This window comes from Gymnoscopelus microlampas, assembly GCF_963454915.1.
Source record: "Gymnoscopelus microlampas genome assembly, chromosome: 12".
Classification (NCBI taxonomy): domain Eukaryota; kingdom Metazoa; phylum Chordata; class Actinopteri; order Myctophiformes; family Myctophidae; genus Gymnoscopelus; species Gymnoscopelus microlampas.
Genome location: NC_139949.1, coordinates 26220615 through 26243897, shown reverse-complemented (window position 1 = coordinate 26243897; position 23283 = coordinate 26220615). Strand labels below are relative to the sequence as shown.

The 23283-nt window shown below is 40.8% G+C and overlaps 1 protein-coding gene across 2 annotated transcripts in view; it reads right to left on the bottom strand.

Moving 5' to 3' along the window:
* dscama (Down syndrome cell adhesion molecule a) overlaps positions 1-9036 on the bottom strand; it is a 112406-nt gene extending 103370 nt beyond the window's left edge. For both annotated transcript variants that reach the window (XM_084074780.1, XM_084074779.1), the window contains exon 1: positions 8983-9036. In XM_084074780.1, coding sequence (XP_083930906.1) covers positions 8983-9025 — 43 coding nt within the window. In that variant the 5' untranslated portion in view covers positions 9026-9036. The remainder of the gene's footprint in view (positions 1-8982) is intronic.
* Between the last annotated feature and the right edge of the window lie 14247 nt (positions 9037-23283).

Genomic DNA, 23283 nt, shown 5'->3' with positions numbered 1-23283 from the left:
GACTGTGATAACGAGATATTCAAAGAAGTCCGCTTTATTGTCACATTGTGATGTTTTTATATTTTCCAGTGCAATACAAATAAAATAAGACCCAACAGCAGCCAGTTGTGGGAGAGAAACAAAGAGGCTTGCAGTTGACCAGTGTGGAGGGATTGATGGGATGGGAATGGGATGACTAGACACTCCGCTGACAGGCTACGTTCTCTAGTGCCCCTCCCCTTCTCTATCTACACTGTTTGGTTCTACCCCAGTTCCCAGTTCCCCTCCCCCACAGTCCTCCACTTGCCTTAAAGGCAAGTACTGTATATTTCCTTATAACAGAGTCCTCTCTATTTCCATGTTGCAAATTTATTTTGTTTTTTTTAAATAGCCAGTCAGACTGCTTTTTGTACAGTGTGTGTGTGTGTGTGTGTGTGTGTGTGTGTGTGTGTGTGTGTGTGTGTGTGTGTGTGTGTGTGTGTGTGTGTGTGTGTGTGTGTGTGTGTGTGTGTGTGTGTGTGTGTGTGTGTGTGTGTGTGTGTGTGTGTGTGTGTGTGTGTGTGTGTGTGTGTGTGTGTGTGTGTGTGTGTGTGAGAGAGAGAGAGAGAGAGAGAGCGAGAGAGAGCGAGAGAGAGAGAGAGAGAGAGGGAGAGAGGGAGAGAGGGAGAGTTTCTATATTATGGTTTCCTCCACATTAAACATGAGAACCCCTTAGCAGGTCAGACCATGAAACTTACTTTAAAAAAGAGCAAGACAACACACACACATACATACACAGAACATACTAGTGCCAGAGGGGCGAGGGAACAGTACGGGGAACATCTGCGACATTGTCCTCATCATTCAGTCTTACCGCTTAGGGACAGTCCATACAGCGCTATTATAAATCACCCTGATGGACACTTGGTCAATTGAAAGCAGCAGAAAGAAAAGAAAGCAAGCCAAAAAAAGAAAAGAAACTGACTTGGGAAAATGATGGCATTGTAACTACACTCAATCTGCATACAAATGTGAACCATCCTTTATCAATCATCTAATGCTGAAGTAAAACATTTTGTTCATTTTCTAAATTAACAGCATGGCTATTCCTTTTCCCCCTTCTATAGTGTCAAATTTATGCTCTGTTGTACGACGGTGTCGTGCCCTGAAATGAGCAGATTTACAAGCTCACAACGCGCCGTGTAGGTGGGTGGTGTTCAATGTGTGTCCCTGTCATCTGACAGTCATGTCTGGCTGCCTAGTGACAAGGGACACTGGGGCTATATAAACACAGCCAAGCAGCAAAATACACATTAACGTATTCAAAGCATTTAGTGCTCAGGATTAATCGAATTATAATTTAATCATCTGATCAAACAGCAATTAGCATAATCACTTCTGGGGAAGGCCTGATAGAGGGGAGACTGATGCGGAATGGACCTGGGGGCTAGCAACACTTTAATGAAACATGTGCCACAATCTTTGAAAATGTTACACATTTCAGACTACAGAAATAGTGCTGTTTTTGAATGCTAATAAGCGCTTCTCGGATATGCCTCATAAATCCATCCAATAGTTAGCCGTAGGGATGTAAATTGCAGGAGACCTCCAGATTCAATATTCTCGCAATACTTAGACAACGACATAATAAATGTTTTGCTATGTGATACAGCAAGATTATTAAATGTAATATTCAATTTTCTTTCATTTTCTATGAAAGCTGAAGTGACACCAAGGCCATTAAATTACAAAAGCACCATATTTTAGCAGATATAATTCAACTCCTCAAAAATGTTTGCGTTAATTTTGCGTTAGTAACTCAGCATATCATGAAAAGATTAAAAATATATATATTTTATGTTGCCTATGAATATATATATATATACTGTATATATGATCACATGTAATAATATTAAGAGTAAGTTCCATAAGGGACAAGCATTGTATTGTGTGTTTTATATATTTTTTCTAAAATACTTGATTAACCAGAGATATGTACAGTAGATCCTATTTTCTCAGTCATATGAAAGATATACTGGAAAAGCGACCTTAACAGTCCTTTCAACTGTAGGCGCGTGCATATAAATGCATGTAAGAAGCACACATTGCGACCATTGAATTCATAGTATTCTCGGGTGAGTCTGTATAAGCCAGGTTGCCTATGTCTCCTTTTAAAGGCCTACAAAATATTCTGATATCCTTTTGTATGCATGCATGTGTGCGACTGTACACCCAAGAAGGACATGGAGAAACCCCAAGAGTGTGTGTCTCTGTAGGGGTCATTTGGCAACACTCCCATTACCCTAGTGACAGCCTTTAAAAATGGCTTTCCAATAATAGCTACGCAGTATGTTCTTGCACCACATTAGAGAAAGTCCCCGGATTCTTTGCTGCTGGATGATAACCACTTAAACCCTCTATTCTTAGTAAAATGGACCTGAGAGTTACAACTGTACTGTGCTTTTTTCTGTCTACACCAAAGATCTTCGTTGTGAGCTTGTAGATCGGCTATTTTGGCCAATGCCCCCCGAATAGGCATGCTGGGGTTAAAGTCTTCATATCTGAAAACAGTCGCCAAGCCTCTCAGTTTTGCTTATAGCCAACAACTATTAAAAAGCTTGCTCCAAGCCTTGCGGTAGTTTGACATATTATAGCTACAGTGGGCATGACTGCAGTTAGCAGTAAATACACCTATACCATACTGTAACATACACAGTGTATATTATATCAATATGTAATCTGCAGTCTCAATGCCTCAATGTCTCCCTGATGTCTAATAGGCTAATACTGCAGTTAGATAATGTTTCAAGATCATGAATTATCATATATGTTTAAAGCTCTGTCTTTGAGGATAATGTCTTGTAGACAAAAAAAATGAAACAAGACAAAAGAGTGATAGAAAATGCTGTTATTTATAGTATAGCCTGATATCTATTTAAGTGTTGTCCTACAGTGATCAAGGCATTAACCTACTGCCCCACTTTAGCTGGAAGCCTATAGATGGAGGCTGATTAGAAAACAAATCACACCTCAAATGTACTTAGCTCATTAATTCACCTATTTGAGCAGCAGCAGACACAACCGCAAATGACTTCAGAGACCAAAATAGTCTGCTCATGTACAGCACATGTTATTTACATAACTGAGTCACCAATATAAGTAACCAACTAACTTACATACTCAACATTAATTTGCAATTAAATTATAAAAGAGATAAACGACTGCACACAAAATGAGAGTGACTGTATGGAATGGTTCCAGTAAGCCTTACTAAAACAAAATAAAGCAAGAATAGCAGTATTATTAAATTGATGGACCAAGCAAAGCAACGACAAATTACTCATACAAATGAGACATGTCTTTATGATAATTGTATCAGACCTTTTGTTTTAATGTGATCACAAATTCAGCATTACACTGCTATGTACAGTACTGCACATGTTCTTTATTGACCTCAAGTCCCTCTTGTGTTTGCCTCTTGTTCATTGTGCTGATGTGTGCTGTTATCATGCTAACTCGATGTGAAATAGCAGATACTGTACAGTACCAAAGGATACTAGACTACACAGATCCAGCTTCCTAACTGGTCTGATCATGACCTCCAAACGAATGTTAGCTGACTGTGCAAATATGTATTACATTTCCTAAAATAAAACAACTTATACTCAATCAAAATGTTAACAAAGGTCAGGCAAAAGTAGGAGAGGCAATTTCACTATCAACAAATAACAAATGTTGTTGATTTTGTTGTTGCTATTTTTATTAGATTTGTCAAGTATATAAAATGTGTATTGCATGCATAATAAAGTGTGTTTTGCATTATTAACTCATACTGCAATGGAACAACATATTCCTATAATCACAACACAACAGTAGATCATTTGAAAATAAATATTTGGGGAAAGGACCATCTGCATGTACTGCAGGTTTTTCCATTTAGTCAAACTCAGCCACCATAACTGACTGAAGTGTATTTTAAAACAGTCCTATATCTGTATGGGAAAAACATTAACCAAAATAGTCCAATTAGATGACCATTAGCTTCCACATAGCACAAGCTGAACGTGTATTTCCCTCTCTGCCTTCTTGTCCTGCTTGTTTCCGCCTCGCTACACACCATCATCTCCTTAAGCATTCTGGCCTGGGTTAAATGAAACCTTTAACAGTTCATTGTGCATCCATTAACATATGCTTGAATCTACTCCACTCTTAACAGCCAAAAGTAAAGCATATGCACACATGCACGCGCACACACGCACGCACGCACGCACGCACGCACGCACGCACGCACGCACGCACGCACGCACGCACGCACGCACGCACGCACGCACGCACGCACACACACACACACACACACACACACACACACACACACACACAATTTATCTTAAAGAAAATCGTACACAGTGAACCCCTGAGTGATTTAATTCTGAGAGTATAAAAATGCAACCATATTTTACTGCGTATAGACTTGGGCTGTCAGATCTGTAGGCTAATTCTTGCAGCTCAACAGCATGAGTGTTGAGTGTGATGTTTCTCTGTCATTCTTCTCACATACAATATTTGTTCTTTTTTCTATCAAACGTTGACAACGTATTTCCCCTCTTTGCAAGTATGGACAGAGAAAGCCTTTCTGGTGGTAGTGAAAGAGCATCATTCAGGATTACTGCATGTTGGAGATTGATTACATTATATGTAATGTATAAAAGGTATAGATTATTACACTGAGCAAATAGACCTCAAGGTCTTGCTATATGCAGTATTAACAACAAATATTGCCTTTTAACAATGATGTTACAACAAGTCGCCTCTACATTGACCTGACATTACTCTGTTGATAGCAATGGCCTACTAAGAGGCTGATGTTCTGTGTGCTGATGTGTTGTTGTGGCTGTCAACCCTCCCACATGTATGTGAAGTGACAGATATATACCAATGTATTACTGGTCTATACAGACCCAGTTCCTCAGTGGCCTGAGCATGACCTCCAAACAGTGCTGTTTATAGATATGATCAAGATATATTGAATTTCATCAGCTGGGAGTGACCGTTTGTTGGAATAGTGTTATGGATGCGCTCATACAGCAAAATCCAGTTAAATGAACACTCCCTATTTTACTGTGCAGATTTGTAGAGTTCTAGCACCAGGAAGGCCATTGCACACTATTATCAGCGTATATCATGGGACAGAAAATTAAAACTGTATGCTGATGAAAGTTCTGGGTTATTATTATCACAAGACGGAGCTTTCTGGATACTATAACAATATCTTTCCTGATGCTGTCAGAGTGGAGCAAAATAAGCTGCCTTCTGTAATGGAACAGAGATAATTACAACACATATATCACGGGAAATGTACATGAGGATGCAAATTATATTGACCACTTTTCTTTGGCTAACTGTAATGACAAAAACAGAGCACTTAATTAAGTCAAAGTGTCTGATATCTTCATCCTATACTCCTGTCTCATCTCTGTGATTTGTTGATTAAAATCGCTGTCCTCATGACAGCTTTATCAAGGTTCATCTCGAACCCGGGTTCCCTGGGCTATTCCCCATCTAAATGAGCAGTCTAAGTGTTGCTGACAGGTATTCAGATGTCACAGCCTTGGATATCTTTCATCTTCTAGTCCACAGTTGGTGAAAGAGACAGGATCTAGTCCCTCGCTATGTTGATTTGAAATTGAACCAAAACGGGGTGTGTGAAAGAGTGTGACATCTGGATGAATTCATACAAAAGAGGTTTGTGTTTTAATAAACTGATGTACCCTCTCGACCATTGCTCCTTGTCATCCTATGCAGAAAGCTATAAATGTGCATGCACAGAGTATTAAGCACCAATTGAGGGAGCTTCTATTAGCATCCAATTGAGCACGTGTCAGATTTGCCCCTCAGCACGGCTGAGCAAAAACAACATTATGCATTTTCCCAGTTTTATCTCTCCATAGATAGATCTGTTGTTCTCATTCCATTTTGGTTTTAATAGAGGACTTTCACAAGGGCACTCCAGAGGCTCAAGAGCCATTGAAATTAACTATACAACTAATTCTCACTCCCTGGTAGAGTGACATTAGCTTTAACAATTAGCTTGCAAATGCATCCCCAAAAATGGAAAGCTGCAATTAAAAGCCCAAATGGATTTTTGTACAATACATGACAATAGAACATGTATACTGTGGTAAAAAATAAGTGCGCCGAACAACTTGTCATAAAAAGGCAGATCTTCTGTGAACATAAGGTTCTACATTAATATCTTTAATAAAAATAACTGCAACAGATTAGAATCAGTATAAGCTTTAAACAGTAAACTGTGTTTACAGTCAAATTTAACTCTGAGAGTGTAAAAATGGCCCCTCAGGGTTAAATTTGACAGTAAACCTTTACAGTGAAGCATTAGAAAATTCACCTCAAATCGAGAGGTGCAATTTAACAGCTTCTTTCAACTGAATAAGCTCTTACACCTATACCATAACTATCACAATTCCTCCTAATGTCAAAAATAGGCCTATTATTGGCAAAAGAAAATGCCAAGCATAAATCTTGAGGGGAAGCACTTCCGGGGTCACCTGCACAGAGTGCAGCCTTGCTCAAATCTAGCCCACACTGCGCCAACACTCATTATCCAGGTCTCCATAGAGACCACCTCGGGAGCATGTGCTAGACCATGGCCTTAAAAGCTGTTATTTCTGGAATTCACATCTTTCCGGCCCGAAGATGTGCGAACTGTGCTATTACAAGGTGCCTGGGCATTTAGTGTAATCACTTAGACAGCTATTCAGTGAATACAAGTACAGTAGGTGTAAAATAGAAAATGTCTCATCCACGGGCATGTTTTTGCATTCAATTTCACACAATTGTTTGTGTCTTTTAAAACTGTGTGCAGCATCCACAACTGCAGTAATATTTTGCAAAGCAAGGACAGCCATAGTGTATCATGGGCAATTCAAATTTCTGCCCGCAAATTTTTATCTTGGACTCAGCTAAAAGATTGACTTTTTTGAATGAATCGTGTCTGTCAATATGAAATGCACTGCAACAGCAGCATGCAGCCACAACATGCCACACAATTAGAAGTGCTGCTATTGCCATTCAAAGTTTCCATGTTGAAGCACGTAGCAGCAGCCATTTTGCAACGAGGTTGCCTGGACCAAAGAGACTGAAAAAGCCATTCACAAGCAAAGAAATGGATCGTGCTCAGACAAGCATATGTTTGAGCAAACCACTGAGTGATGCTGTATTCCAAATGGACATCACCCTGTGGAGCAGGTCGTCTCCCTTTGTGCAGAATGTCATGCCTCCATCATAGAGGAGGCTTATACGCCACCGCCACCGCTTTTACTGTATCTCCTATAAACAACCACTGTCTTCATTCAGCCCTTCAGCATGGCCACAAAATGGTTTTCCTGTCATCTCTAGTTGACGCACCACCGTCCACCCTCACTTTGCATTGCATGTGTCCATTTTTTTAAACCGTTTTCTATCCGACCATCTTTTAAAAGATCCCCAACTGCCCCAATTTTCTTTCAAGCTAATTTCTGCAACACATCCCCACACAATCCCACCTTCTACCCCTTGTGCTCCTCAGTGCACCCCCCCCCCCCACACACACACACACACACACACACACACACACACACACCACACCACACCACACCACACCACACCACACACACACACACACACACACACACACACACACACACACACACACACACACACACACACACACACACACACACACACACACACACCCTTCTTGTGTTCGCTTTAGAATCGGTCACCCCAATCCAAAAACACAACTGCTTCTTATCAAATGTATCTTTATATTTATTCACTATGTAAGAAAGTAGGATCTGGATGCATTTTGTGAGTGGAACATTTGGGAAAGAGTGATAAGGGCTTATCTACTGTTTTTTTCCCTTCTCCCCCAGTCCAAAATGACTCCATGTCTGTGCTTCTAATATGGCGGTTGCAATGCCATAAAAAAGACACAGCCAACCTATTTAATCCTTTTATACTGAAGATACTGAATAGATCTAACAAACATTTACATGTAATCTACAGAAAAGACTGTTACATTTTATGCATAAATAAACAATAGAGTGTTACTCTTGTGTCTAGTGAAATTTTACTTCATATGTATATTCATAATTATCTGTCTTGATTTAGGATTAGGCTAATTGTTGAATTGAAAAATCAATACAGCTACCTGAGTGTAAATTATTCTTTTTCTTATTTCAATGTGTAAATAATTGTATCATATAATTTAAATGTATTTCATGTGCAGCTTTGCAGTTGCTTTCAAATATAGAAATGAAATGTGTTGATTGCAGTTTGGAGACCAACAAATGTGCTTCAAAACAATGAATTACTTAGATAATGCATATTATTTTGTAAAAAAATCTTATAGATATTCAAATCTGGTTTCAAACTGAACATCTAAAATTGATCTAACAAATTAACACAGGCTTAGGCCCAGCCCCAATTTGTTAAGAGGAAACCAATTATCTTTTATGGTACAACCTCAAAATGCAAAATAACTGCAGCATTTAGCTTAGGTCTATATTTCTCTAAAAAAAATAATTGTAAGGAAAGAAAGAAAGAAAGAAAGAAATGCCTTAAAATAAATCCGCATGGGGTAAAGTGCAGGTTATAACCAATACCATTCATCCGAAAACGACACAACCAACCCCCCCGTCTCTCTCTCTCCTCATGCAAGAAAAGAAACCTAAAATATATACAGAAAATGCATAGTAGTAGATGACTATAACATCCTAATAGTTTGGATGTAACTAAAATACATAAAAGCTATAACTAATATATCCCCTTATGGTTCCTGTGCCAGGACATAGCAACAGCCTGTTACCCTATTTCATTCCCCCTAAAAGAAAAATACAAAAATCAATATGAATTGCGACATAACGACGGTCTACTTTGTAACCTATATTTTTGCATGGTCAGTTCGTTGGAATAATTAACAGAAACTTAAAGCTGATTTGAAATGCATTAAATGTTAAACCTTACCATTCAAGATGCACTGGAAAAAGATAATAGCCAATATCCACATGCCCCGCTCCGTTCAAAATCCAAACTATGCTTTTTTCTTCTTGTTTCTCCACACTCTTTCTTCCTTATTTTCCTTTATTTCTTCAACAAGTCAATTGCAATGGAAAGAGAGGGTGCACAAATTCTCTCTCTCTCTCTCTCTCTCTCTCTCTCTCTCTCTCTCTCTCTCTCTCTCTCTCTCTCTCTCTCTCTCTCTCAATCCCCTCTCTTTCTCTTTCTCTCTCTCTCTCTCTCTCTCTCTCTCTCTCTCTCTCTCTCTCTCTCTCTCTCTCTCTCTCTCTCTCTCTCAATCCTTCACGTTGGGAAGAGAAGGTACGAGGTTCTGTTGATTGTCTTCTGGAAAGAGCTATGATCCAACCACTGCGCTGCTGTGTCTTCCTGGTTGAGCTGGCCACCACAGCGGTCCTCAGTGCAGAGCCTTCCCCAGGTCTCAGCAGCAGAATGGAGATGCTCGGGTCCTCAGTGCGCTCCTGCTCCGGTCCAGGTGATGAGAGCTGCTGCTGCTGAGTCAGAGCGCAGACGGGAGGCTGGAGACGCATGCAGCAGCAACGCAAATAATACTACACAACTCCCAAACAAAACCAACGGAAAACATAACAAATGGGTCCGAATATATGAACTTAAAAAAAAAACTACGAATAAATAATGAGTAGCATAATCACGCGTAAAATATTGCAACAAAAAAAGTTCCCAGTAATGAAAATACAGGAAGTTGTTGGGGTTTGAAAAAACAGCATGGACAAATTGTTAGCTGTACTGAAAACTCATGCTGTCTTCGCCACCTCTCTCCATCCAGCAATAAGCAACAAGCACACGCATCTTCCTCCCGCACAGCCGTACAAATCACACTGGTCGGTGCGCTAACCTTCCCTAGGCTGCCTCACAGCATTATGGAAGAACCCTCGCCTCTGCATCCCAACCCGCTTTTCTTCTTCATTGCCTTAAAGGTGCAGGGGCGCAAAGCTCGCCACTGAATACCAAAACGCTCGCCCCAAAACACAGTCGCCCCGGGCCAAATCCGGCGACCTCGGAACGGTCGCCACCTAGTATTCCTAAACGCAACCTCAGTAAAAACTATGCCTAAACCTAACCTTATTACTAAACGTAACCTCAGGAAAAAATATGTCTAAAAACCTAACCTTATTCCTAAACGTAATCTCAGTAAAACTATGCCTAAACGAACCTATAACCTTATTCATAAACTTCACCTCAGTAAAACGGTGCCAAAACCTAACTATATTCCTAAACTTCACCTCAGTAAAACTATGCCTAACCCTGAACTTATTTCTAACCTTATCCTCATTAAAAACAAATACAAGAATACAAGAACCTCTGGGGGCAAGCGGTCCGCGAAAGAAAATGGGGGCGAGCGCGTTTTGGGGCGAGTTTTCCGGTTACCCTCACCACTGATTCGAGCGCTGCGCAAAATACCGCAAAAAAATATCTGTTCTCCGTTGTAAATAAATAAAACTAAAGGTGTGCACTGCAGAGATAATCAGATAATCAGTCATTAATCAAGAGATGATTATAAGCCCCCCCCCCCCCACACACACACACACCGTGAGATTCTTTAGTGGTTTACCGGCACGGCAATAGGCTGGAGGACGTTTGCTGAGGGAGGGAGCGTGTGATGTAGGCTACACCTGACTAGATAGGCATTTGTAGGGGGGGACAAAAAGCTAAATTATCTTAATTGGAAAGGATCAAATCGTGACTTTTAATGTGTTTTCTGCATAATTTATAAGCCCCGGGGGCGTTTTGGGATCCAGCCAGCCTTACCCTGCATTCATTAATTGACCTTGACAAATATAAGCAACGACCCCCAATGCACCAGGGGGCATCACACGGCGGCCATGTCAGACATCTCCCACTCATGAGTTCACTAACTGGGGGAACCAGACCACAAAGTAATCCACCACTACGGCAATTTCGAAGGTTTTTTATCGCCACATGCACTTCCATGTCAATAACTCAGACTTATAGATTAATTTTAACATAATTTTAGAAAGCGGTGCCACTATTGAAAGCGCAATGGCATCTTATACCCAGTGGTGTAAAGTAGCATACATTTACTCAAGTAGCCGACTGTATTAGCGTCTGCTAAATGACCGTAATGTAATGTAAGTAAAATTTTGAGGTATTTTTTACTTTACTGTGGTATTTCCAATTTTCAGTAGGTCTACTACTTTCACTTTAGCCTACCCACTATCTCAGAGGCAAATATTATACTTTTCCTCCAATACAATTATTTGAAAACTTTAGTTACTAGTTACTTTGCAGATTTTGATAATTATTAAAACATACATTAACCTTTTCAGTCATGGCCATTTCGGCCATTTGAAAATAGCCGATCTACAAGCTCACGATGCATCGCCATGATATGCTTTGTGAGCTTGTAGATCTGCTATTTTCAAAAGATTTTCATATATGTTGTGAGAAATGAGACATACTGCATTTTCTGCTTTTGGTACTAATTCTGGACTTTACAGAGTATTTCAACATTGCAGTATTGATACTTTTAGTTAAGTAAAAAATGTGAGTACCTTTTCCACCACTGTTATTTATACTATGTTTGAATTCAGCCTGGCCCGTTTATGTTCAGTTAGTTGGCAAGTCAAGCTTTAGCCGCCTCCACCCATAATGCAGTCTCTGTCTCTTAGCATCCACATCAGAGCTGCACATGCACTGCACCAGAGATACAGGACCTGTCACTGCCTGTCTGGCCCATGTGCCTCTAGCCAGTCACCCCCAAAATAAAACAGATCATTATCGCTGACTCCAGTCATCCAAACCAAGATGGCAGGAGAAAACACATACTGTTCCTCACACAATGTGTACAAAATAATTCTTTTTTTTTTGTGTTGATTTTAGCCAATCTCTCACCCCGTCAGTCTCTTTCCGAACCCGCAGTGAGGTCTGTGTTGTTCTTTCAGTTATGGCAATGTGTTCCTAATATGCACAGCTCCAGTTCACCGTGCTCGCCTGTCTATCGTCCTCTACTACTGGCATTGGGTCCTCCTAACACATTCAACAAGCACACATTTTCAAATGTATTATTGTTGGAAATTCTACTGTTAAGGTACATCCCAACAGTTTCTTTGGAATTCTCAATATACGTATTTTCCTACATCAGGTGATTCATCATACTGTAGTCTACTGTAAACTTACATGACATATATATTGTACAACACCAATTATTGATTTTTAACTGTGGTCACATAAGTTGTCCATCATTACACTTGCTTGTTAGTGACTGCCATCGGATATCTTTTCATTTATTTTAAAATAAAAAGTGCATATTGCATTTTTTAACACCACAAGTTAAAGATAATCCAAAAACATGTATTTTCAGGGCAAAGAAACTGCTCCATAAACTGTGGTGAGAAAGATATTTTACACACCATGAGACAAAACTTAACCAAGTTAGACTACAGATCGTGTTCTTGTCAGTGATTATTATTGTAACATGAAAACATGAATGTCTAAACTTACTAAGAGTTTGGTGTGTGATTATTTTGTCTTAAATCATCTAAAACAAAAGTAGGCTACATCTTGTCAGCTGCTGCATGGCACATAATCAGGTGAGCATGTCTTTCACTGCCCAGGGGAAGCTTGCATCTTTTCGGGCTGACCAGATACACTGTAACATTTAAACCGTAAATGAACACTGTTTCCTGTGCATTCTTACACCTTCACAATTAAAAATGTATACTTTGTATGTTGCTGTGCAGAGCAGCATTTGCTAACAAAATATTGACAATGATTAAATAGGCAGTCGTGAAAGAAAGAGAGGGGAGGCGGAGAGATATGACTGAAGGCTCCTTCCACCAACCAGTGAAAACACAAGTAACTTTCATCTTTGAGGGACTATATCTAAATATCCCAAAGCTGGGGCGTCAAGGTAGTCCAGAGGTACATTTTCTGCCTGCCACCAAGGAGATGAGTTTGATTCCTCTGCAGTGCTGGCTGGGTGTTCCAACAAACACAAATGGCCTTGTTTTCGGGCGGTGGTCTCTGTTGCTGCACTAGCGACTCCTACAGCAGGGAGAGGGAGCACAACTGGGAGGGACAGAGTGTTCCTCCACATACATTACTCCCTCCCGTATAACTCCTCACTGTCACGTGAAAAGAAGACTCTCTGTATCAAATGAGACATGGTTATTGACGCCCTCCCCAAACAGCCGTTTAAATTGAACAAATATAGATAAAATATAACAGTCTATGCCTTAAAGATGAGTACCGTAAAAAATTACAGGAATTAATGTGAAACTCTGAGTATAAAAATCTACTCCTACCTTGGCCTGTCTTTAATAATTCAGACAACATAGAAATGGGGAGAAAAATATAAAAGGCTAATGTATGTCTTGAAACCCTTTTTTTTATTAGATCGTCTTTCTCTCCACTCTCCCCCAACACCCACCCACCCCCATACATTCTGAAAAGGATGGGAGAATTCTCAATTCAAGTTTAATGAGTTGACATGTTTCCTGAATAAAGAAATGGAGAAATCATGTTCCCGTTACTTAATAATTCTCCATTAGTGGAAGGAAAGTGCCAAGCCCGGTTGAAAAGACCCTTGTACCATGAAGTTTCCCACTGTTCCAACTGAGATTGGGACACTCTGCTCTAAGCCAGGGGGATAAAGAATATCAGACATTTCGACACGTTGATTCTTAAAATAAAATGTACACTTTTATTTACATCTCAATTTACAATTGTTTTATGAAAATATTATTTTCACAAAGGACATGATGATACAGTACATTAACTGTTGATTTTAGTTGGGGTAGCCATTACATATATTATAGACATTTTTGGGAAAGGAACAAAACAGATTCCTAGAAAACATTTTGGCCAAAGCCTGGTGCTAGAGGGCAGGCCATGAGGTTACCGAAATCAATCCTGCTATTTGCTATTAGATTACGAGATAACTTGTGTGCAAAGTTGACATTTGGGCCTGATCGTTGCTAGAGGAAAGGTCATGGGGTCACTCAAATAGGGTTCATCCTCCAAGGAGTATGAATGCACCCTACAAGTTTCATGGCAATCTGCAAATTAGATTATGAGATATGTAATGTGTGTAATAGGAACGTTTGGCCTAAGGGTGGAGGAAAGCCATGGGGTCACCAAAATCAGTAGGGTTCATCCTCCAGGGAGCAGTAAGGTGTAATACATTCCATGGCAAACCAGCAAGTAGTTTTAGAGATATGTTGACGGACGGACGGACAGACGGACGGACGGACGGATCAACAACTGACCAACCAAAATATAGCCATCCTCACAGCCTAGCTGCTATCGGGGTTGAAAACATGAATTTGCCATAGTTTGTTGCCATAATCACCCATCCTCATAAGATAGGAGCAATTGACTGGACAAAGTAGAGCTCGTTGATGGCCCCCTTACTGGATCTATACATTGATTCAACTCATTGACCACTTTGCATCTCATGGCTCAATGCACTTCTGTCCAGTCCTGATTGAAAGGGCAGCTTCGTCATCCAGGGGTAGTTCTAGGATTCTGGTTAGGACATTTGGTTTTCAAAAGCAACATCTATATTTTGACATGAACATTGAAAAGATTATAATCATAAAAGTTATGATCAACTACATTGTAGAGCTTAAATTATAGTAGAACAGTCCATACTCATAATTTAATAATTTACTCGTGATTTGAATTTATTTATATTACCAATGAATAAAATACCCTCTTTGCTATTCTAATATCCATACAGACACACAAGTCAGTGTGATATTGTGGAGTTGGGGTTACTGGTTAGGCCACCATACTGTCCATCAGATTCCTTAGTTCAGGATGGCTGGCCTTTATTTACTGATTACGCCATGTGATGTGACATTACACTAATCAAACCAATGAAACTGTAGCAGTACAGGGCGGATAGGCTGTTGTACGCTGAGTGCTAGTAAACATCTCTGAGTTTGACTCTTCTGGTCCGTAACTGTCCAACATGGGGTGGCAGCGTTGCTTAGTAACCACAGCACATGGCTGACCTTATCGGTGCGGTCATAAAAATGTATGAAGTCCTTCTATTTATTTTGCCTTCTCTCTCTCTCTCTCTCTCTCTCTCTCTCTCTCTCTCTCTCTCTCTCTCTCTCTCTCTCTCTCTCTCTCTCTCTCTCTCTCTCTCTCTCTCTCTCTGTGTTTCTGTCTCTCATGCTCACTCACTCACACACACACACACACACACACACACACACACACACGCGCGCGCGCGCACACGCACACACGCACATACACACACACACTCCAGAATCATGTATTCAGGATCTGTTTTCATCTGTCTTTTCTGTGCAAGCGCACGCACGCACGCACGCACGCACGCACGCACGCACGCACGCACGCACGCACGCACGCACGCACGCACGCACGCACGCACGCACGCACGCACGCACGCACGCACACACACACACACACACACACACACACACACACACACACACACACACACACACACACACACACACACACACACACACACACACACACACACACACACACACACACACACACACACACACACACACACACACACACACACGCTTGTGTGCAAGAACAGCAGGGTGGTAATGAAGGGCTACCTGACACATGCAGACTGTAACAAGCAGCACAGGGACAGTGAGGTGGAGAGCTTTCAGTGACAGAAACATCAGCTGTGACAGCTGGCCACACTGGAATCACAAAGAGATGGAAGTGGGGAGCACATTTCTGTTTAAATGCCAAAATATTTTAAAATTATAGACATTTTGAATGTCAAGCACTGCGTGACCATTGTAAACTGAAATAAATGGCACTGTAAAAGATCAATAGCAGCTTGCTGCGGGATTAAAGAAAGTCCTATTTGGATTGGTCACTCACTTCCTGATGTTGTACATATGATTACTGTATGTGATTATCAGGGGGATATGATCTGCTTAGCTTAATGCAAAATCTCTTTGTTGACATAACAGTGTTTTAATCTGGCTGTATTGGTTTCATTCATTGTCTTTGGGCCCTATAATTTAACAATGGTAAGAAGATATTGTAAACAGTGATGTATGTGTATGGGATTATCCAAGGCATTCACATGCCAAGGGAAGTTATAATGCCAATAATAGCCTCAGAGCACCACACAGGGATTTCTTTCATGTTAAACACTACCCTATCATGTCTGCCAGTTTATTGACACAGTATTATGGCGGATGGCTTTCTTGCAAAGTGCTGTTCTGTTGTTCCCACAGGGATCACAGATGTTAGCCTTGCTGTCCCCCTGCCGGCCTGCCTGCACGGCCATCTTTTCTCCATGACAACATCTGCACAGCTGTGCTGTCTGCTGCCACACACAGGCAGGAACTCCCCTGCTCTTGAACTGTTGACAGCTAGGGGCAGGTCAGCACAGATGGCACAAGCGGTGTCGGGGGACTGGCATTGGGCAGGGGAATGGCAGGTAGAGACTGGGGCTCCCATCTGGCTCCGGTGCCGACACATGCCCCCCCCCCCCCCCGGGTATCATCACCATTTACCCTGCAGAAAGCCTGTCAAGAGAGGAAGTCACCTTGCGTGAAACGTTGTAGCGTCTGGGTGTGGAGGGTGGATGGGAAAATAATAGCCTGCGGTTTGGGTCATTTCAGTAGACAGCAGAGGAAAATTATTCCAAGTTGGGCATGATTCAAACCACTTAAACCTTATATGCTTGACCGGAGTCCCCCGGGGTCTATCCTAGGTCCCCTCCTTTTTTCCCTCTACACCAAAGATTTTCTGTTCGCCTATTATGACCAGAATAGGAATGCTATAGGGATCATGTGGTTAATCCAGATTAACCCAAAAGTAATTGAACTCCAACCTTTGTCTGACCTTGAAGATCCACTGAGATCCACAGAAAATGTAAGAAAATAATGGCAAAATAACTACAATATGATACATGTATGTCAAATAGCCCTGACATGACAAAAATGAACAATTCTTTTACATTTATTTTGTATTATCTTTGATTTACATAGTGCAGAATGGCTGCAATGTACGGTATGTAGAAGTACTGTAACAGTATGGTTGGAATGTAGGCTAGCATATGGAGATCAGTTTCCTGGCTTTTCTTTCTGGTCTAGCTGTAGAATGACACACTTACAAATGCTCTCTAGTGTTCTCCTGGGGACATGCTAGGAATACAAAAAAAAATATGCTTGTGTCTTGATCAGCAAATGACAAAACAAACATGATTCTGGTGCACTGATGTTGCACAGAGAGAATACAGAATGCTTTTAAATAAGTTATTAGTGATTTGTGTGTTTGTTTTGTGTGTGTGTGTGTGTGTGTGTGTGTGTGTGTGTGTGTGTGTGTGTGTGTGTGTGTGTGTGTGTGTGTGTGTGTGTGTGTGTGTGTGTGTGTGTGTGTGTGTGTGTGTGTGTGTGTGTGTGTGTGTGTGTGTGTGTGTGTGAGAGAGTGTTGTTGAACTGAAAATACAACAGGACTGTTCTTTTTCTCTTTTTATCATTACATTAAAAGGACCCGTCTGGGGATTGTTACAACCAAGGGTATATTTTTGGAGCTGTTATGATTCTATTTGTTTATTTACTTATTTATGTATTTATTACGCTATTGAGTTAGTTGGTTATGTTTATTTTATAGTAATGTTAGGATGTTAATGAACATCAGTATAAAAATAAAAGCTGAAGTATAGCAAGAATGCAATTCTTTCATTTACTTTACTTACTTTAATCTGTAGCCCTGAGGCAGGTAGCAAGAACAGAATCATTACAAGTGACAATATTCAAATACAAAAAAGAAGAAGAAACAAAAACAGAATATATTGTACAGCATGTCATGTTAGAAGTGATCACAAGCTGGTTTGCCTTGAGCCATTGTTTGACTTACTGCAAACATCATGTGAGGAATGTTAAATGAATGGTGACCTAATTATATAACCCATAATGATCTGATCAAGCACTATGATTAGAAGTCAGAGTTGGAAAACCTGAAATAAAAAATAGTATTAGTATTAGCATTATTAGTAGTATAGTATTGTTATCAATATTATGAGCATAATAGTAGTGCGTAGTGGTATCTGTTTTTGTTTGATTCTGCTTCAACTCTGTGCCCCATTTAGCCTGGAGTAAAATAACTATTCCTGCCAATAGTCATCCAAAGACCATCTCCAAGCTGAGGAGATTGAGCATGTCAGATGGCAGACCTTCAGTCAAGTGGAGAAAGAGGGTCATGGAGATCACAATGACCATCGGTTGTACCATGGAATGGCATGACCTGGGATGGCTGTCCAGGGCAGAGGGCCAGTGCAGTGCATGCAAAAGAGCTTAAAAGAGATGGGCCATGTGGTCAGGTCAGGTCTCCTTCTTCTACTCCTCCCACCCCTCTCCTCCTCTCTTTAATCCCAGCCTGGAGCTCCATCCTTCCATCCCTTCCCCTCTCCTATAGCCTGTAATTACTTTGTATTCAGTATCAAAAGGAAATGCCAACAGATGCCCCAATGTCTTAGACAGGCATTATGTTCTTAGAGGATGTCCTGGTAATGCTGTTTTTTTCGCCAGGCCTCTGATTATGACCACATTGTGTAATTGAGGCGACGGTGAGATACAGGACAGTGAACAACATCTCAATGGTTCGAGTCGCTGGGGGGAGAGGGGGAAAATCCCACCCTTCTGGTCATTCCTTTTCATCACCGGTGGGGAATGGATATGTTTTTTATTTGGTGTCCCTATTTTCTGCCACTTTTTTTCAAAATGAAAGAATTGCGGATCTACAAGCTTAAAATACATCTACATCGCTATTTGTCATACAAGGAAGTATATACGTCAAACCCTGGACATCTCCATGGCTAGGGGTCACATGATGTTACAAGATCTTACATGCCACGTTCCACGTTGATAGAAATGAACAATATAGCAAATCCATAAATAAACAGTTAAGCTGTCATGCCATTGCCTTATTTCAAGGCTCTCTACATCATTGGGTGCCAATAGGACCCTTCTGTTGACCAATAGATTAGGGCTTGTACCTTAAATGTTAGTAGTGACTGATATTGGAAAAAAGCAAGCCATGCCTTTGCATTTGATACCCACCCTTCTCTTCATTCATTTTTATTGCCGGTGGGGGTATGTATTTTTCTGGTCACACTGAATTGAATACATGCATTTTACTTTTGGTAAATGTAGACTGTCTCATAAGTTTGATGTTTATGTTTGATAATATCACAACAATTAAAAAATATATATGGTAAGAGTAGTTCGTTCACCCAAAAAATTACTTATTTTCTATCAATTACACACCCCATGAAGCCTTGAATTCATGGAGTTTCATTTGTTTTTGTCGCATTCCTAAGCCAATAATTTGATGACCAGTGGAAAGATGCTAATGTCTCCGGTATAGGAGACTCAAAGGATACGCTTTGAGTCTCCTACCGGAAACGCAGCCGGTCATCAAATTATTGGCTTAGGAATGCAATAAAAACTAAAAAATCCATGAATTCAGGGCTTCATGGGATGTGTAATTAATAGAAAGTCATTTTTTGGGTGAACTACTCCTTTAACCACATTAACCCTAGCGTCCCCAACTTCTGCACATTTTCAAAAATGTTATTTTTTTAATAAAAAAGAAATAGCAGATCTACAAGCTCACAATGCATCACATTGGTTGTACGGCGAAGTATATAGGGCTAAGACTTTTTTGTTTTGTTTTGTTTTGTTTTGTTTTGTTGTTTGTTTTGTTGAAGTCTGGACATCTCAATGGCTGTAGGTCACATGATGTAGTTAAAGCAGAACAAGATCTTGCATGCCCAGGGACAATTGTTTTATATAGTGTATGGAAATTGGCGCTGTTAATCGATGCTATACCAACATTTGAAAGCAAAACAAACAAACTTGCACTGCTAATAACAATGAAAACAAAACAATGATGGTTTACGCTTTTTTACATTAATTATTACTAGTATCATTCTTATTGCGATTATGGAAACTAAATGAGAAAGCACCAACATTGTTCAGCGTTGTATTTTATGATGTTACTCATCAAGAATTCAAAACCTGAGGAGCCCAGGACTTCATCTGCTATCAGAGAATGTGTCAGTCATGGGGGCTTGTGGAGACAGTGGTTTGTCAGACCCTGAGGGGGCCACAGTGACCTAAATACAAAATTGTCGACAGCATTGACCAACTGAAAGAGGACATTGGAGAAATAAACATTTGATGTTGCAAAGATCAAATCAGATTAAAAGATGCATTAATGAGAAAAAGAAAAAAACAAAAGGCTTTCAAATATAAGTCCAATTCAGAGTCAGACATATGTTAAGGTTCCTAAACAAATTAATCTACTGGGTGTTTTCTGGATTAACCAGTAGATGAATAAGCCTATGTTTTTCCTGAAGAGATGAGATGAGATTTGGCTGATTTACAAGGAGGTCCCTTGAAATGAAAGCTTATTTGTAAACCTTCTGATCTCTTATACTTATTTACTTGTTTGCGATATGGTCAGACAGATGTTTTTCCTCATTGTTATTCTAGTAGGTTTTTTAACATGGGGGTGGTATCATCTCAGATCAGATTAAAGTCTCACCCTTCCAGTAAAGAGGATTTCTCTGCATCCAGCTTCCGTGTGGATTCCATGATCTGTCAATGAGGACAGGAGCCACCTTGTGGTCAGGGATGGCTTTGCTTGTTAAGTAAGGGATAGTGTAAGTCATGAAAAATCACTTGCTTTGAAAATCCTCATGTTAATCATTTGTGTTATCCTTATATCCTTTGAACAGCGACTGCATAAACTCTTCGCACCCTGGAGGAGTTTGCCCCAATGTCTTAAAGGAATCAAAACTAAATAAATACACTGCTTCTTTAAAATAGACATCCATGATTTATTTGCCACATATTACTAACAATCTGTTTTGTAAAAGAAAGTGCTGTACTACACATTGATAATAATTAACAATATAGTGCAAATCATAAATAAATACAGTTTATCTCTTGTCATTTCAAGAGGGCTGTCTAGATCAATATGAGAATGATACAATTTCTCCCAGCATTTTCCTTTCTATGATGTGGCTGCCAATACGCCCCTTCTGTTGACTAATAGATTAGGGCATGTACCTTAAATGGTAGCCTACATTGCCAATATCTAGTGACTGATATTGGGGGGAAAAAGCATGAAAAAGATCACGAAGGATGCAATACCATTGATCAACTATAGTGGAAAAACGTAAATTAGACTTGCAGATCATTTTAACCACACAAACCCTAAAGTCCCTCATGTCATAATAGTTGAACATTCAGCTTTGGTGAAGGTGGGGGGGGGGGGGAGCAAGTACAGACCCCTGGGGACTCTGGTCAACAAAGTATATAGGCCTACAGTAGGGTTGACATCTCACCCAATACATGCGTGTGCCTAGAATGTCCTATATGACCTTTGCTCCTTTACAGTACACTGTATAAAACCAGTGCATGTGTTGTTAGCTGGGCTGCACCCATAAAGCTCAATACTGGTTGACCTACAAAAACCAGTGAGAGTGCTGATGCTCGTCACAACCGCAGGACGCCGGTGTGTCGTAAAGACTCACGGTGATCTGAGACGCTATGAGGCTTGACGCGTGACATCGACCTCACCAAAGAACGGAAGGGGGGGAAAATATAAACACATAACTGCCCAGTAACAAGCGCTCTCCCCTCATTGGCTGCTGAAGAGTGTTGGTATGATCATACCCTTTGTACAAAATGACACATGCGGTTTGGATCCATGTGCACACGCAGGCAGGATTACAGTAACATGCTCTCACACTCCCCCCCGCTCTCTCATACTCGCACGCACGCACGCACACACACACGCACACGCACACGCCTGAATATGTCTATGCACAGTGCACACACCTAAACAACTGCAGAGTGCACACACCTAAACAACTGCAGAGTGCACACACCTAAACAACTGCAGAAGCACTCTCTGTACCCCCTCTCATCCCTCTCTATCTCTCACTCTCACACACACACACACACACACACACACACACACACACACACACACACACACACACACACACACACACACACACACACCCACAATGATACGGATGGAGCCCCCCCCCCACACACACGCACGCACGCACGCACGCACGCACGCACGTGTTACCCTCATATTTCACATACACATTCACAAAGTGGTGGTGAGAACTAGAGCAGAATCACACCAGTAAGCCTCCTTAACATAAACATCCTCCTTTTTTCCCCTCCTTTAGGCTTTACCCAAGATTAGCTCTTAGCCCCTGGTAACAGCGTTGCCTTTCTGTTATTATACATCACCCACAGTGTTTTTATAATTAATGTCAAAACTATTTTCAACACAATAATTGGATAACTGAATTTAAAGAGCCCACAGTTACATTTTCTAACTGATGGCATTTATTTGCATATACATATTATTTATACATACTTTTTGTTTCTTTGAGATGAAAAAAGTTGAATAATAAACACCAATTTCATTTCTACATCACGGCTGGATTCAGCTACATAATGCCCCCTTTAGTTGTTGATAGATATTTGTCACTACATTTCCCAGGCATGCAAACAGCCCCGAGGTGAAAAAGGTGACAACATGTTGTTTTCTTCGGGTCAGGTGTCACACAATTGCCCTATTTGGATTCAAAACGACTATTGTAGTTGAAAAGCTACAAGTTTGCATGTCTGGTTTTCACATACAGTATGTGAAATTTATCCTCTGCATTTACCGATCCTGATAACTGTTAGGAGCAGTGGACACTATTAATACAGTGCACAGGGACTCACTGGGTGGGCCAGAGGGTGAACCAGCGACCTTCCAATTCCCAGGCTGCCTCTAACCACTCAGCTACTGCCACCCCGTTTCAATGGATGCTGATTGCACCCATACTGTTCGTAGGCCTTGCAAACCTAAGAATGGACAGATGGACATGTGCAGCAGTACCACCAAACTCATTAGCCAAAAATTGCAGATCTACAAGCTCATGTGTCGCGTTGCGATATGTTGAGAGTTTGTAGATTGGGTATGTTTGGCAAAGTGATTTGGTGTAGAGGGGAAAAAGAGCACACTAGGTGCCAAGTGGTTAAGCGAGGTCATTATGGCCATAGACAAGCAACAGGAACACCGCTTCAGGCACCTCCACTCTCATGTATATCTGAATCTTACCATAAACCTTTGGCCTCCAATCGGTCAAGAGCCTGTGTAGAGCGCTGCTTTGATCCAGCTGAGAGTTTGTTTGTTCAACAAGCTGGGGTCCTCTTGCCTGCCCACGTCTCA